The 15,095-nt window shown below is 29.9% G+C and overlaps 2 protein-coding genes across 2 annotated transcripts in view; one reads left to right on the top strand and one right to left on the bottom strand.

The window, feature by feature from the left end:
- Positions 1–15,095, top strand: part of LOC129914413 (protein dachsous) — a 231,187-nt gene that overhangs the window by 111,473 nt on the left and 104,619 nt on the right. The window lies entirely within an intron of this gene.
- Positions 31–1,662, bottom strand: LOC129914481 (uncharacterized). Its single transcript, XM_055993759.1, has 2 exons — positions 762–1,662; positions 31–699 (listed from the first exon to the last, which is right to left on the bottom strand). The coding sequence occupies exons 1-2, from the start codon at positions 1,398–1,400 to the stop codon at positions 34–36; spliced, it is 1,305 nt and encodes a 434-aa protein (XP_055849734.1). The 5' UTR covers positions 1,401–1,662; the 3' UTR covers positions 31–33.

Raw genomic sequence — 15,095 nt, 5'->3', positions numbered from 1 at the left:
ATTCGCACAAAAGCTCAGATTTTCTTTCCAAAATCAAATAACAACTCTGTTTTTCTTCTTCGACGTTGTACTGATCCCATCACTACTTCTACTTCGTTTACGCTGATGCGTTTCCTCATTATTTCCAATTTTACTTGATTTAGTTTTTTTGTTTTTCGATTCATTTTCTTTTAAATCGGTTTCGTTAATAACAACTTCTTCACAACTTTGACCAGAATCGTAAGAATTTTCAGCTGAATTATTGTCACTTTGTTGACCGCAATTCCAATATTGACTTTTAACTTGTCCGAATTTATTTCCACATTTTGATTTGCTACTCAAGTTCACATCTCTTCTACAGTTGTCACTTGAACTCGATTCTTTAGGTTGGCAGCGAGATTGGTTGGGCACGCAACGAGGTTGCTTAGATTCACAAGGAGCTTGCTTAGGCTCACGCCAGTTTTTTGGTGGCTTACATTTCATTTTACGATTACATCCTTGTGATTCCGAAGAACTCTTCAAGTATTTATCTTTATTCACTTGATCACAAAGATACTGAAATTGTTGACTATTACTACGATCCAAAACGCAAATACGAAATTTCAAATCTTTGTGCATTTTTTTCAGCAGATATTCAGTACGTTCAACTCGACATGTCAAACTGTCAATTTTGGATATACAACATGCAAAATATCGTCCAAAAACGTTATCAAAAGCTTTCTGCAATACAAATTGAAGTTCTATGAAGTAATTGTCAAAAAAAATATATCATTTTTTTGAACCTTAACAGCATTTTCCATTGATTCTCGAACAGCACAAAAGAATTCTTCAGAAGGATCTTCATCTTCTTCACAATTTGCTTCATCAGTTTTACTTGAATTTCGATGTTTATGTAAACAAGATGATCCACAACATGAACACTTTGTACTGACGCAGCATGATGAACAACAAGATAGATATTGTTCTTTAGATACCTTTGGTGCTGGTTCTGGGATAGGATCTTCCTTGGGTTCTGAACTTGGTTTAGGTTTGGTAACTTTAGGAACTTGCTTTGAGGGAGGCTCCTTAATTGTTTTCTTTTTCTTCTCCGGCTTAGTTTTGGGTTCAATAGTTTTATCCATTTTTATAGGTTGTGGAAGTTTAGATGGTGCTTGATTTGAATCAGCACAAATATTCAAATGACAGCAACGACGTTTTCGACAAAAATAAGTTTGATGATGCTGTTCTTCTGGAGCACTTCTATATTCAATATGGTCTTGATGATAGGAACGATCAGGAAATATTAAATCAGGGTGATCAAATGGATGTATATTTCTTTCAACCGGTAAATAGTTGAATAGTCTACTTGGGTAAAGTTGATTATTATGTTGATCGGCATGCAAATCAAAGCCTTGCTCAGTTTGATATCCTGTATATTCCATTCATTCAGTAAAAGAAGCTTCAATTCGACAACAGTTCACTTCAACGTTTCTCTCCGATGTTTTTTACTTGAATATCGAAAAAAAAGTATTCTAGAAAATGATCATTTAATAATGGTTCTTTATTAACTCTGCAGTTTAGCCGTTTTAACAGAATTTTAGTACAATCCAAAGTTATAGATATTTTTTTGGTCTCTTTTTTTTTTTTGCAAAATGCCTTTCACTCGAAATTTAAAAATTGATATTTAAAATGTCAGAAAAATTATAAAATTTTAAAATTTGTTTGGATTACAAAAAAATTAAACAAGAGTAGAATTTCTGTTCTAGAAATTAGATAAAAGGGAGAAAACTAAACGACTGGTTTTACCATAACTGAAATTCTTGTACTGATTACATAAGAAATCGTTGCAGTTGGCCACTGGCCCGCGTCCCTACTGACCACCAGAACTTCATCTTTCATCAAAATAACTTTTACATATTAACTTTTTTAGATCCGAAGAGTTAAATATTTGTGATTCAAGTTTCAAATGATTCAAATTTCTCGAGAGATACAGTTACAGTACTTTCGATAGATGCCTGCTAAATAAAACAATTAAAACTCTTCCTCAGTGGTTCTAAGGTATCACTTTGGAAGGGATGCTGAAACGAATTTCAGAAAGTGGAAAAATGTTCACAAATCTATTATCCGTCATTTTAAGCTGATCTGATATTTTTAAAAATTGTTGACAAAATACTCTGAGCTCGCTCAGACAAATCTGCAGTATGATGCCTATTGATGAAAAAAATAATTCTAGATTAAAATTCATGCTCTTGGAAAAAGAGAACTATAAGGAACATTCATATCAATTGTGTCTGATCTTAAATTTTCTTGCATTTTTCTACTTTTCGCTGAAGTGCAGCTTCTTGCATATACGACAAAATGATCATGCGACATTAGCCAAAAGAAAGTACAATATTTAAAAAAAATTTATTTTATTTATAGTTCACAGTCACTTCAAAAACTTTAATAAAATTATTTAACCAGCTGCATATTAAAAATTTGGGTCTAGCAACTATGTCCGCCTATCTGTGTATCTGCCTGGCCTCTATTTCGAGCAACAGCCTAAAATACTGCAACGATTATCTTCAAACTTGGTAATTAAGGGTTTTGGGTTATTATCTGGACGAAAAATTTAATTTTGTTTAGGAAAAAATTAAAATTAAAATTAAAAAATTTGGATTTTTTAATAAATATTCAATTTTTTGAAAACGGACCAATGCATTTAGTTGAAATTTTGTTTTTATGTGGCGATTTATATTTTCTTTTCTAATGGCTTACCAATTTTTTTTTTTTTTTTTAATTTTTTCTGACTGACTCCAAAAGTTTTGGAAAGCTTTTTTTTTTTAATTCCTAGTCATATAAATAAAATCATTTTTGGACCGTTATTAATAGTATGTAGAACCTGCCAAAGAAGCAAAGAACCAATTTTTTATTAATTGATTTCAACGAAAATTGTTGCTAAAAAAAAACTTTTAGTTACATTAATGTTGATATTAAAGACAATTATTGTTAAAAAATAAAAAAATAATTTTTTGGATTTTTTAATAAATATTCAATTTTTTGAAAACGGAAAAATGCTTTTAGTTGAAATTTTGTTTTCATGTGTCGATTTATTTTTCTTTTCTAATGGCTTACCAATTTTGTTTTTTTTTTTTTAATTTTTTCTGACTTTTGGAGTCAAGTTTTGGAAAGCTTTTTACATATACATAATATATACATATGTATAATTTTAGGTTATGAATCTCTTTAATAGCAAATTTTATGTAAAAAAAAAATCTTGTTCACAGAATCCAAAAATGTGTTTTTTGAAAAGTTTGCAAGATTTTATTTTTACGGTTTCTCAATAAAGAAGTGTCAACCTAATCACTTTATTTTATGTTGACAGTATATTTCTGACACCACACAAATTTTGCAGGCAAGCCAAGGAGTTTGTAATATGTAAGGATCTTGTCATATAAGTGTTTTTTTTTTTTCTTCATTTAATATTTCATGTTTTTAGCTTTTTTTACCTCATTTTTTCAGCAGCTATAATAATTTTTCATTTTATAGCCGAAAAACAGTTGAAAAGGGTGTATGTATGTAGTGTGTAGGTTCCGCCTTTCATTTCTAGAAATATAAAAGTATTTTTCATATCAGAAACTTATACTAAAAACGTCACTAATCGAAATTTTTTACGGCTATCTTACTATACCCAGTTTGCATTCAAGTCAGATTAGAGCCTCGAAAGTATAATCAATTTTCGTTTCAATAACCGACGTTATCTTTAATTTACCCCAATTTTACTTCCCAGTAGTCGCAATTTTATTTTGATTATAAAAAAATGATCAATCTTCTAAAAGCAACCCAAAGAAAGTTCCTGACATTTTTCTTTTTATATCAACAAAAAACATGATAACCCACAAAAAAAATATCAAACTAGATCCGCATTTAACCAAATCCTAGCCGTGCCTCCATGCAATCCATTAAAAAAAAAATGTCACATTCAATTGCAAATAACAAACTTCATTTCGTGCTAATTATATTTTTTTTCTCTCATACTCAAACTCCAACATTTGTAGCACACATCCCATCATGTTTGTATCTATCTACTGGCAAACATAAGTCATGCATTTTATATGTATGATGGTGATATGAATCCAATCAATTCGTCTCCAATCTCAAAACCAATCAATAAGCTAGCAAGCAAGCTGCTAAGCTAAGCTAAAAAAAAAAACTTGTGAAAGTGCTATATCATGTGTCGGTTACACACACGAAACCGAATGTCACTAATGTCGCCACTAAACACGACACAATCATCTTCCAAAAATCTTCCTTACTGGAGTCTTACCTCAAAAAAAGACTGCAAAAGGAGTTAAATTTACAAACAAAAATGAAGAAAAAAAAAAGAAATAGCCTAAAAGTGTGCACACATTTCTAACTTTCTAAATCGATTATGACATCTCTTCAACAAAAAAAAAACGATATTCGACTTCATTTTTAAATCCAAAGCCGAAATTTAATCCGAATATCGTTTGTATCTCCTCTCTCACGACTTTTCTACTTGTCTTTTTCTTTATAATAACCATTAGCGGGCATAGTTTAGTCAAAACCTGGCAAGACTCAACTTTATTTAAAAATATAAAAAAAAAAAATTGTATAAGGAATGTGCATGTTGTTACAACGATAACTTTTTGGACACAGACAGTATCGGCCACATAAACTGTCTCTCCTTTCTTGTACTTGTGCGACTTGTTGGTCGTTGTTTCACATGCGCACCCGGTACAACACTCATTGACTATAATATCCAATTAAAAGCCACAAATCAAAAAATTATAAAAAATGTTCCTCAATAAATTCAATTTATAAATCAATTAAATTGCATTAATAATAATTTTTTTTTTATATATTTTCAGGTAAGTTGTATACTGGAACAGAGACTTTCACCCGAAAAAGGCGAAAATGTTAACAGGTGGTATTTTTTTTTAGAAAGATATGTAAGGACATTTTGGATTTATCGAGGATTATAAAAGCGAGTGATTCGGCTTATAAAGTTTGTGACAACTACCAATTAGTCGCTCAGTTGGTAAATTTTATTTTTTTTTTTTCTTCTTTTTCTTTGTGGGGTCTCATATATGACCACCCAAAGTTGGGTAGAATTGTTAACTCTGCCACCAATTTATACCCAAAGACAAGACATACTGCTTATGGTAACCTGGTGTACCGCAACACTTTATATCACTTTGCTGGTCTTGGTCTCTCTAAGTGGATGGTGGCCTTTTTGACACAATTAAATCAAAATGTCTGTTTTGATACAAGTCACAGGCAATTACACACTTCTCTGTCGGCTGCGCGGTATTATAGTGTTTGCGGTACACATATAAGATGCGATATATACAACAAAACTGAACAGCAAAAAAAAAACATCTCAGAAAACAACAGCGGGACAAAATTGAAGCCAATTAAAATATTTCTGTAATTGCGTCAATTGCTATGGCACACCATGTGTAACATGTTTTACTCACAACAAAAAAAAAAGAGACGTAATCGATCGATGCAATGGTGATGCGGTCGATGGGTGATGATGGTGCGGTAGGTAACTGTGTAGAAAATTTCGGACATCAAAATGTGAAATGATCCTTTGGTTTACAACACACATATCGATTCTCCCATCAAATCAATGATAGTCATGATGAATGCAGGGTGTTCTTTAAAAAACAGATTAAATTTATTAAGAATACAATTTATTTTATTTTTACTTGCGATATAGGTACTAGGCCCCACTAACAATTTTGCTTCTGTAAAGCTTTATACATTCTTCTTTTGCTTCTATAAAGCTTTATAGAAGCAAAATTGTTAGTTGGGGGTATAGGGCAAGTTTAGGATTCGTAAAAAAAATCGAACTCGAGATAACAATTTTACATGACATTACGATGATGGAGAATGCCAAAAAAGTGGGTCCGGCAATTCTGTCTGTCTGTCTGTGTGTCTGTCTCTATCTGGAGCTGCAGCCTAAACGAGTGAAGTGATTTTCTTCAAACTTGGTAGTTAGCAGTTTTTGGTGATTCCCTAGAGGGAAAATTGAAATTTTTTTTTATGACCAAAACTAACGGTACCTGCCATATAACGGAAATAGAAAAGTTAATTTTTTTCAAAAACGGCTCTAACGATTTTGATTAAAATTTTTGTGTGTAGTACTACACATAAGAGCCAACTTTTTAAATAAAAAAAATACTTTTTGTACCGTTATTAACGGTACCTGTCATAGAACCTTTTTTTTTCGTTTCTGAATATCTCGTACAACATTAACCCGATTTAAATGAAAATTTTTATACAAAAGTGTGTAAGTAAAAATAATATTAAAATTTTAGAAAATTTTCAAAAAACGCATTTTTGGTTTTTTAAAAAATATTTCAAAATTTTTTTTTTTCAAAAATCAATTTTTTGAAAACGGATCAATGAAAAATTTTGAAATTTAGTTTTTATGTGTAAATTAATTATTTCTTCAAAATGGCATACTAATTTTTTTTTTGAAAAATGTTAAAAAAATTTTTATATATAAAAAATTATTTTTTTAAAAAACGGCTCCTACAATTTTCGAAAATTTTTTTCTGAAAATACCTTTTTATACAAGAAATAAAATGGCATATTTGTTTTTTTTTTTAAGATAATTTATAACATAGTTTAATTAATTATAAAAACAGATTTAATTTTTTTATACTAGGTACTTATGAAATTTCTTCAAAATATCAAATTTTAAATTTCTTGAATAAAAAGCTTTAACATTATAGTCACTTTAAGCATAAGAGCAAGTACGTGTGACCCCAGTCGTGCAATTTATTTTTTTTTTTCTGTACAAAAGTTAATAAGTTAGGAAGCAGAAAAGATTCAAAGCAAGAAGAGCTTTTTTTCAAGAGCCTTTAAAAATAATAAAATGATACAGGTCCCAGCATGGATCCCTGAGGATATTTTAACAGTAGTTTTAAACAAAAATTTTCAAAATTTGAATGCGATAGGTAATTCTAATTTACGATTTAAACGAAATTATAAAAAACAATGTTTACTTCTTTTAGAAAACGTTACAAGTTTAATTTTAACAAATAACCAAACGTTAAAAAATAACCTCGAAAACTCGCAAAAACTGGCATTTTCGATTTTCTAACAGGAATATCTCAAAAACGTGATGTGATAGAATTTTATTGACTTCGGATTCCAGCGCAGCACACAAAAAAAATAAAAAAAAATGTTCTATTTTGTTGACCAGTGTAATTTATAGCAACTTACTTTTTAAGAAAATGCAAAACTAACATCACACAGTACAAAATTCGAATTTATTTAATGTTTTTTTTTGTTTAAAATTCTTTATTGAAAATTCTAAACGATTAAATTTATTTTGCATTATTATTTTGAGCTAAAATAAGCACCTCATAAAATTTCAGTTAATATGGATGAGTATTCCCTGAGATAAAGGGCTTCAAAAATCGTTAAAAGCATAAAAACAGACAGACACACGGTTAGAAAAAAATCTTAAACTTGCACTAAAGTGCCTACATTATGTGCTTTACCTCAAAACAAAGTAACTTCTTGCTAAGTTAAGAGTTTGTAGAAAAAAAGATTAAAAATCTTAAGATTTTTTTTTAAATAGTTTTTTATTACATATTGAAAACTTTCAAAACTTTTTTCCAAAAAAAAAAAAATTGATATATATCATTTAAAAGAAAATATCAATTGACACCTAAAAACAAAGTTTGTAAAAAATTATTTAGTCTGTTTGAAAAAAAAAAAATGATTTTTAAGAAAAAAGATTCCAAAATCCCAAAAAAATTTGTTTTTTTTCAAAATTTTTCTCAATATCAAAATGCAAGTTAAAATCGATTGAGTCGTTAACAAGAAAGCCAGAAAAAAAAAATAATGATTCAATGGCAGGTACCGTTCAAGGTTTAAAATACTTCTTAATTTTTTTTTTTTTTTTTTTTTCAAAAGTTGGGTCTTTTTGTATTTTTTTAAATCGTAAAAAAGAAGAAAATACCAATGGTTTTAATAATGTCAGTTGATATTTATTTAGAACTGGCTGCAAATAAGGCTTTTGCTAATGAAATGAAGTGTTTAATTGCAATATTGTGCAGTTAACATATTTTTCAATTTTTTTTAACTACGAAAATGTTCTTTCCTATAAATGATTTTAAGTAATTCTAGTTTTATAGGAAATTATTTTTCAAAATCATTAACAAACCATTATTTCAGGCCATATAAATTTGAAAGAAATTGAATGTAAAATTTATTTACTCGCCCATGAATTTCTGATTGTATCATCCCAAAGATCCAACGATAACCTTCCTAGCCTTGTCTCAATTTCCTTGCTTTTCAATTATAATCGAAGCTTGAAACTACAAAATGTTCCTACCTACTATTTTTGTGCATTTCCGCCATTTTTCAATATAACCCAAATTGTTTTACTATTTAATAAATGGGAATTATTAGGTTCACTGTGGTGTATGAGTAACTTTTGATGTATAGAAAAATCTCAAAAATGTTTCTTCTTAAATTTTCAAAAAAAAAAAAAAACACCCTGTGTCCACCTTAATCACACAAAAATTCACAAGGGAGAGGAAACAATTCAATTCGCAAAATTGAATGAATGTGTTGTTCCTTCTCCCGACAAACATAAACCATTCAAACGGAACGAAAAAAAAAAAAAACAAAACACACAATATCCCAATGATCGTCATCGTATCATTGAGATGAGAAAAAAAAAAATACAGAGAGAGAGACGAATTGTTCATAGACATTTTCGATTTGCCATGTTATTGTTGTTTTGTTGTTGTTGTAACCGTAAGAGCAAGAAAAACACTTAAGAGAATCTAAATCCTAACCAAACTGAACTTAGGGTAAATTAGGGCATTATGGCATACCTAAGCACAAACTCAAATAACTTTACTACGGACTACAATATTTACTTCAATCATTTTTTTAAATTAAGTTTCATAAAAACGTAACATAAATAAATTTTTTAAGAATACAAATTCAAGCTTTTTAACAAAAAATAAATTAAATTAAAAATAGTCCAAAAAAAACCATATTGCCCTATGTACGGGCAATATGGCGAACCCCATTTACTTCGGAACCCTTTACTTTTTTTACGTATATTCAGCATTTCTGAAATATAATTGTAAATAAGTTTCATAAAATTAACGTTAAATTGAGGTTTTTTTTTTTAAATTTAAAAAAATGCAGAGTTACTTTTGAAATTAGTTTTACATAAGGGCATTATGGCGCAGTCGGGTATAATATAGCGCCATAATGCCCTTATTGCATCTGCGCCATATTGCAAAATATACACATATTCACAAAACTCCAAAAACTAAACAAAATTCTTACTTCAGTTAAAATATAACAAGTGATATAACCAAACCAAAACTGTACCCTGCGTTTCACTCTTTACAACAAACACGTGCACTGTATACTTACCGAGACACAAACAAACAAAAACAAAGCGATATTATATTGGAACCCAGAACCGGTATATTTTTTTTGTTTTCTTTTTTGTTTGGCACAAAAATAAAAGCACTGACCTGCGATCGTCACAAGGCTAGTGTTCGACGAAGGTCAAAGTTTCTGCATTGGTTTTATTTAAATGCGAGTATTGGAAGTATGCTAGTTGAGAGGTGCGCCATAATGCCCGGTGCGCCATAATGCCCGAAGTTACCCTAAACCTAAACAAGCAAAAATTTTGTTTTGTTTTTCGTAAAAATGTTTCTTTTTTTTCTATTCTTCTTTTTTTGTCTTGTTCTTCTAAAACAAAACAAAAAGAAAAGACAATAGTTCCATTCATCTAATACAATCGTAGTAATTCTCTTGAGTTCAGTTACCGCGCGTTACCAAGCTTCAAGAGCGACCCCAACACAATTGTCTGTTGTTTTGCAGAAATTATACAGAAAAATGGGGAAAAAAATCAACCAAAACGTTGTTCTTTTTATTGTCTGAAAGAAATAGAAGTTTTGTGTTTTGTCGATTCGATATTCGACTTATGGTGCAAGAAAATAGGGATGTCAAAGGAATATGACTTTGGCATAGTAATGAGTCTCTGCATCCAGGACAGGTGCTGACGGTATTGGTGATGGTGGTGATAGCAGACTAAACAAAAAATTAACATAAAACAAAAACAACAGAAAAAACTGTCTTAAAATCTATTCAAGAAGCCCTTAAGGCTTCTTGACACTAAATTCTATTCAAACTACGTGCCAAACTTGCCATAAATCCCGCTCTGTCTTGACATTGAAGTTGTTAATGGCTTCTTACCAAATGTAGACAAGCTCGCAAAAAAAATATAGTGAAACCCATATTCGCACCCAATCCCATTTTGAATATTCCAGAGAGAGGCTTGACCACTGGAGACTATACTAGACAAGCTCTGTAACTGGCTTGAGAGCTACTACTGGTCTTTGGATAGCTTCCAAAAGATAAAACTTAACCAAAAATAGAGAAAGAGAGGTTAGAGTCCATTCACATTGCGCAACATACATAATTCGTATGTGTGCATGTGCATTTGGTTTGTTTCGAGTCTCGAAGCTTATTTGACTACGCGATTCATGCTGCGGGAGTTAAAGAGGATGATGGGTTTCACTTTATCAAAAAATTTAAATTGAATGCGTGTGGGTTGGTTGTTTTTTTTGCTGGCGTTTAGAAGGTGGAGTTGGAATCCACGCCATACGCATTTGGACATCGTATTGTTTCGCGACTGTTGACATTTCACGACATGCATGGAATCTTTGTTTTTTTTTTTTTTTATTTTTCAAATTTAAAATTTTAAATGCCTATGGCGTTAACTTGGGTGGAGCCTTTTTGATGCTTCCGAATTTGGGAAGAGTCTATTTTGGTTGCATAATTTTTTTGTGTGTGTGTTGCAGCAATTGGTGGAAATAGTAATTTGAATTGCATTTTATTTGTATGGCACCGCATCATTCGAGAAGATGTATAGTATAGTGGGAGAAGGCATAATGTGTGCACTTTCAAGTTGGTATTAAGTTTCATATTGGGTTGGGATATTGGTTAAATAAATTTTTCATTGCTTAATAATTTGAGTGGGCTTTATAACAGAAGTGACAAGAACAAAGTATAGATATCTGGTGGCACTGTTTTGCTTTTTTAATAATATTAAATTATCTGTAGCCAAATATTGGAAATATTTGACACAGTCAGTTCGATAGCGATAGAAGATAGGTAGATACATGATTTTTTGCTTTAGACCTTCAATTTTCGTCTGTCCAAAAATTTCTGTAAAAGTTAAAAAATAGTTTGATAAAAGTGACCTGTTCCAGAGTGAATTTTCACTTGCGATATATTTACTATAGGAAAAGTTTATTAAAAACGGTTCCAACGATTTTATTTTTAAATATAAAACAAATTATTTTTTGGGAGAATGCCAAAAAAGTGGTTCCGACAATTCTGTCTGTCTGTAAGTACCTCAAACTATAGCCGAAACTACTGGAGCGATTTTCTTCAAACTTGGTAGTTAACAAAACTGGGTGATTCCTTAGAGGACAAATTGATTTTTTTAAGGACCAAAACTAACGGTACATCTCATATAACGGAAATTGAAAAGTTAATTTATTTCAAAAACGGCTCTAAAGATTTTGATTAAAGTTTTTCTGTTTAATGTTACACATAAGAGCTTTCTTTCGAAATAAAAAATTATAGAACCGTTTTATTTTATGAATTTCTCATTTTTATACAGAAAATTTAAAATAAATGTTATATGTATAACAATTTTCAAAAAACACATTTTTGGATTTTTGAAAAATATTTAAATTTTTTGTTTGAAAAATCAATTTTTTGAAAACGGATTGATGAATTTAATTTAAACTTTGTTTTTATGTGTTGAATAATATTTCCTTAAATTGGCATACCTACCAAATTTTTTTTGAAAAATGTTGAAAAATTCTTATAGGTATAGGTATAAAAAATTATTTTTTTTTAACGGATCTAACGATTTTCGAAATTTTTTTTCTAAAAACTCTCTTTTATACAAGATATGGCAAACTTGATTATATGGGCTGACAGTTGATTTTGGCATACTTGGTTTTGTGTAAAAGATCATCTAAAACTGTATTTAATTAATTTATAAAAACTAATATTGTTCAATAAAAAGCTTTAATATTAGAGTTACTTTTACCATAACAGCAAGTAGGTACGTGCGACCCCAGTCGTGCATTTTAATTTTGTTTTAAATAGCAATTTTTTGAAAATGATGTGAAAATTTTTTGATATTTTGTTTTTAGTTTCGATTTATTTATTATAGTATTAACTTTTTACTGACGTTCCATCGTTTTTTTGAAAAAAAATAAACGCACTAACGACAAAATTAAAAAATTGATTTCTATACCTACAAGAAGTTTTACTATTCATTTGGAGCTCAAAACCACTAAACAACATATTTTGCAGTTTTAAAAACAAGCTTTATCGTCTCTGTAAATTCCATCAAGAGATTGAAGAATTCTTTCCTTAAAGTTTCTAGCTGTTTTGGAAAGTTGTTTTGATGTTGATTATATCCAGGTTTTCAGACTTATTACCATTTCACTACCACTTAGATGTTGATTATGTTATGAAATGGAACACCTTTCTTTAAAAGGTGACTCTTTAGAATTTTGTTTCACAATGTACATATGTTTAAAAAAAAATAACTTAAACAATAAAAATGTCAATAAGTTTTTCCAAGAATATTTGATCCGTCCAATTTTTATTGATAAGTATATGGAACGTATTGACTCACAATTTGAAAAAGGAAAAATTAACTCATTCTAGAACTTGTATATCGCCCCATAAAAAAAACATATATAGATAATATGAAAAACTAAAAATTTTTAATGAAAAACAGACATGTGGAACGTATTGCTTAGAATTGAACGTAAGCTTTTTGCAATGAATTTTTTTATTTATTCTCTTTTTTTTCAATAAACTTTGGGCACAACATGCTAAGGACTTATTAAAGCTGTTCTGTGAAAATGCTATGTACGACTTATAAACACGTGGAACATAAGTAGTTTCCGTGTGGAATATAAAAGAATTTAAGCAAACAAACCAAATATGAGTTTTATATAAAAAAATTAAAAAAAAAACCTTTCACTATTTTTATGCGAACCATAAAAAAAGACACAAAAAAAATGAATACGTTCCACATTTTCTTTCACATCAAAATATAAAGTGAAAATTTATTGCAAAACGTCAAAATTTTCTTAAGCCTCTTCAGTCTCTTGATCAACTACTCAATTTTCTTATTATTTCAACCAATAAAGACTAATTTAAGGTCATTTAAATGTCAAACAAAACAAAAAATCAAGACGCTCAACTTAATTTGCCTTATTTCCTTCCCCATGTTATACGCTTCAGCTATTTTTCTGTTCATTCCACATTCACAATTCTTCCATTTATATAAATTAGAGTCATCACATAATTTATAATAAAAATTATAATTCACTCTGATTTTTTTTGTATCCCACGCCTTCATTCATTCACACACAACAGATCTCACTTTGAATATCCACCTTTTTTCCTGTGTGATTCTATAATTCGACTGATGGCTTGAAACGAAAAGAACTTTTTTTTTTCTGTTCTATGCTTCTCAAGAAATCATAGCGTATCACTCGCGTCTCAAAAAAAATATATATATATAAAATGTCAAGTTGCAAAGAGTTCTGATTTGATGCCGCTTTTCGTTTTGATTTATTTTTCAACCTCCAACTTAGATTGGTCATGGTCTGAACTTCTGATTTTAGTTTGAAGTTTTTTTTTTTTTTACTATGCCACCGTATGTATCGTTCATCAAGCCAAGTTAACAGCAGCTAAAGCCAAACACTTGAAAACTCACAGATTTGTTATTTTTTTTTTTTTTTTTTTTTTTTTGTAGAACATTTTCCCTGAGCCTACATATAAACGGATAGGTGCCTATATGAAGCCTTGTGTTGGAAGTAGCTTAAGTTATCTACTTCTTTTTTTTTCTTATTCGGTGAGATACTTGACTTGATGATGAGAAGATGAGGACTCTTGAAAAGGCAAACTTGAGGTACTTTTATACATCGTCCTCTCGTCTCTGGTATCCGTCCAAGTCCATACAACCAGTAGTTGTAGTCCAACTCAGCTCTATAAGATACCTAGCTTACTGGTGGTTGATTATTACTATTTTTACTGTTCTTCGCGGTGTAAACGGTTGTCATGTTTTGTTAGTTTATGATTCTGTCGGTTGGCCGACTGCTCTTGTTGTTCTTTCATTTCCTTAACTAGCTTGAGTACGTTTATATACGTTTTGGATATGGTGGTTAAATAATATGGGGGAACGGGGGGGAGTAAGTGCTTACAACATATAAAACTCTTGAGATTTTTCTATATCTAAAGTGTCGTAAAATCAGTCATAAAGTGTTCCAGTAATGGAAATTATAACCAACTTGAAGCCTTGAAAAGAGTTTAAAGGTGTTTTTTTTTTTTTTTGTCTTGTAACTTCTAATAGGAGAAGTCAAGAAGTTTAGAACTTCTGATGTCCACCTACATGCAATAGCAATTAGAACATTTAACAGAGAAAAAGGTGCCACTGAAGTGAGTATTTGAATTTATTGGCATTTTTATAATAAAAGAATATCAATGACCAAATGCACCGCAAAAATAGACGAAAAAATGTAAAAAAAATAATGAGTCTTTTTCGAAATACTGAGTCCGCAAAAAAAAAAAGTCATTATTATGCAGGCCTTCATATCAGAAGGCAAAAACCTTTAAACTTGAAATTTGAGACTCTACGACTTTATCGAATAAGTTTAAACAAGACAACGAGAAGAAAGATTTAAATAAAATTGACTAAAGACTTGAAGCAATTCCTTAAATTTTCGTTCAAGGTGGCTTACAAGAAGGAACTAAGTGAAGAAATCCATAACTACAGAACCTATCAGCAATCGTTTTATTGATTTTTCACTTTCTCGTAAACTACTGAACCGATTTCAACAAAAAATTGTGTGCTAGCACGTTTTAGTATCCTACTTCAAAATTTAAGAAAAAAAATTTAAAAAAAAAAACAATTTTTAATTTTTAAAAAATATTTCAAAATCTTTTTTTTTGAAAAATAATTTTTTTTTTAAACAGATTAATAAATTCACTTAAAATATGAATATGGGGATAATATTTTCTTCAAAAGTTCAAAA

This window comes from Episyrphus balteatus, chromosome 1, assembly GCF_945859705.1.
Source record: "Episyrphus balteatus chromosome 1, idEpiBalt1.1, whole genome shotgun sequence".
Taxonomy (NCBI): Eukaryota; Metazoa; Arthropoda; class Insecta; order Diptera; family Syrphidae; genus Episyrphus; species Episyrphus balteatus.
Note: the sequence above shows the minus strand (reverse complement) of the source record. Positions and strands in the feature narration are given on the sequence as shown.

Excerpts from the sequence above, each read along its gene's own strand:
- LOC129914481 (XM_055993759.1), bottom strand. The coding sequence starts at position 1,400 with ATGGAATATACAGGATATCAAACTGAGCAAGGCTTTGATTTGCATGCC. Across the intron at positions 700-761 it reads CAATGGAAAATGCTGTTAAG|AAAGCTTTTGATAACGTTTT; the intron begins GTTCAAAAAAAT and ends TTTGTATTGCAG.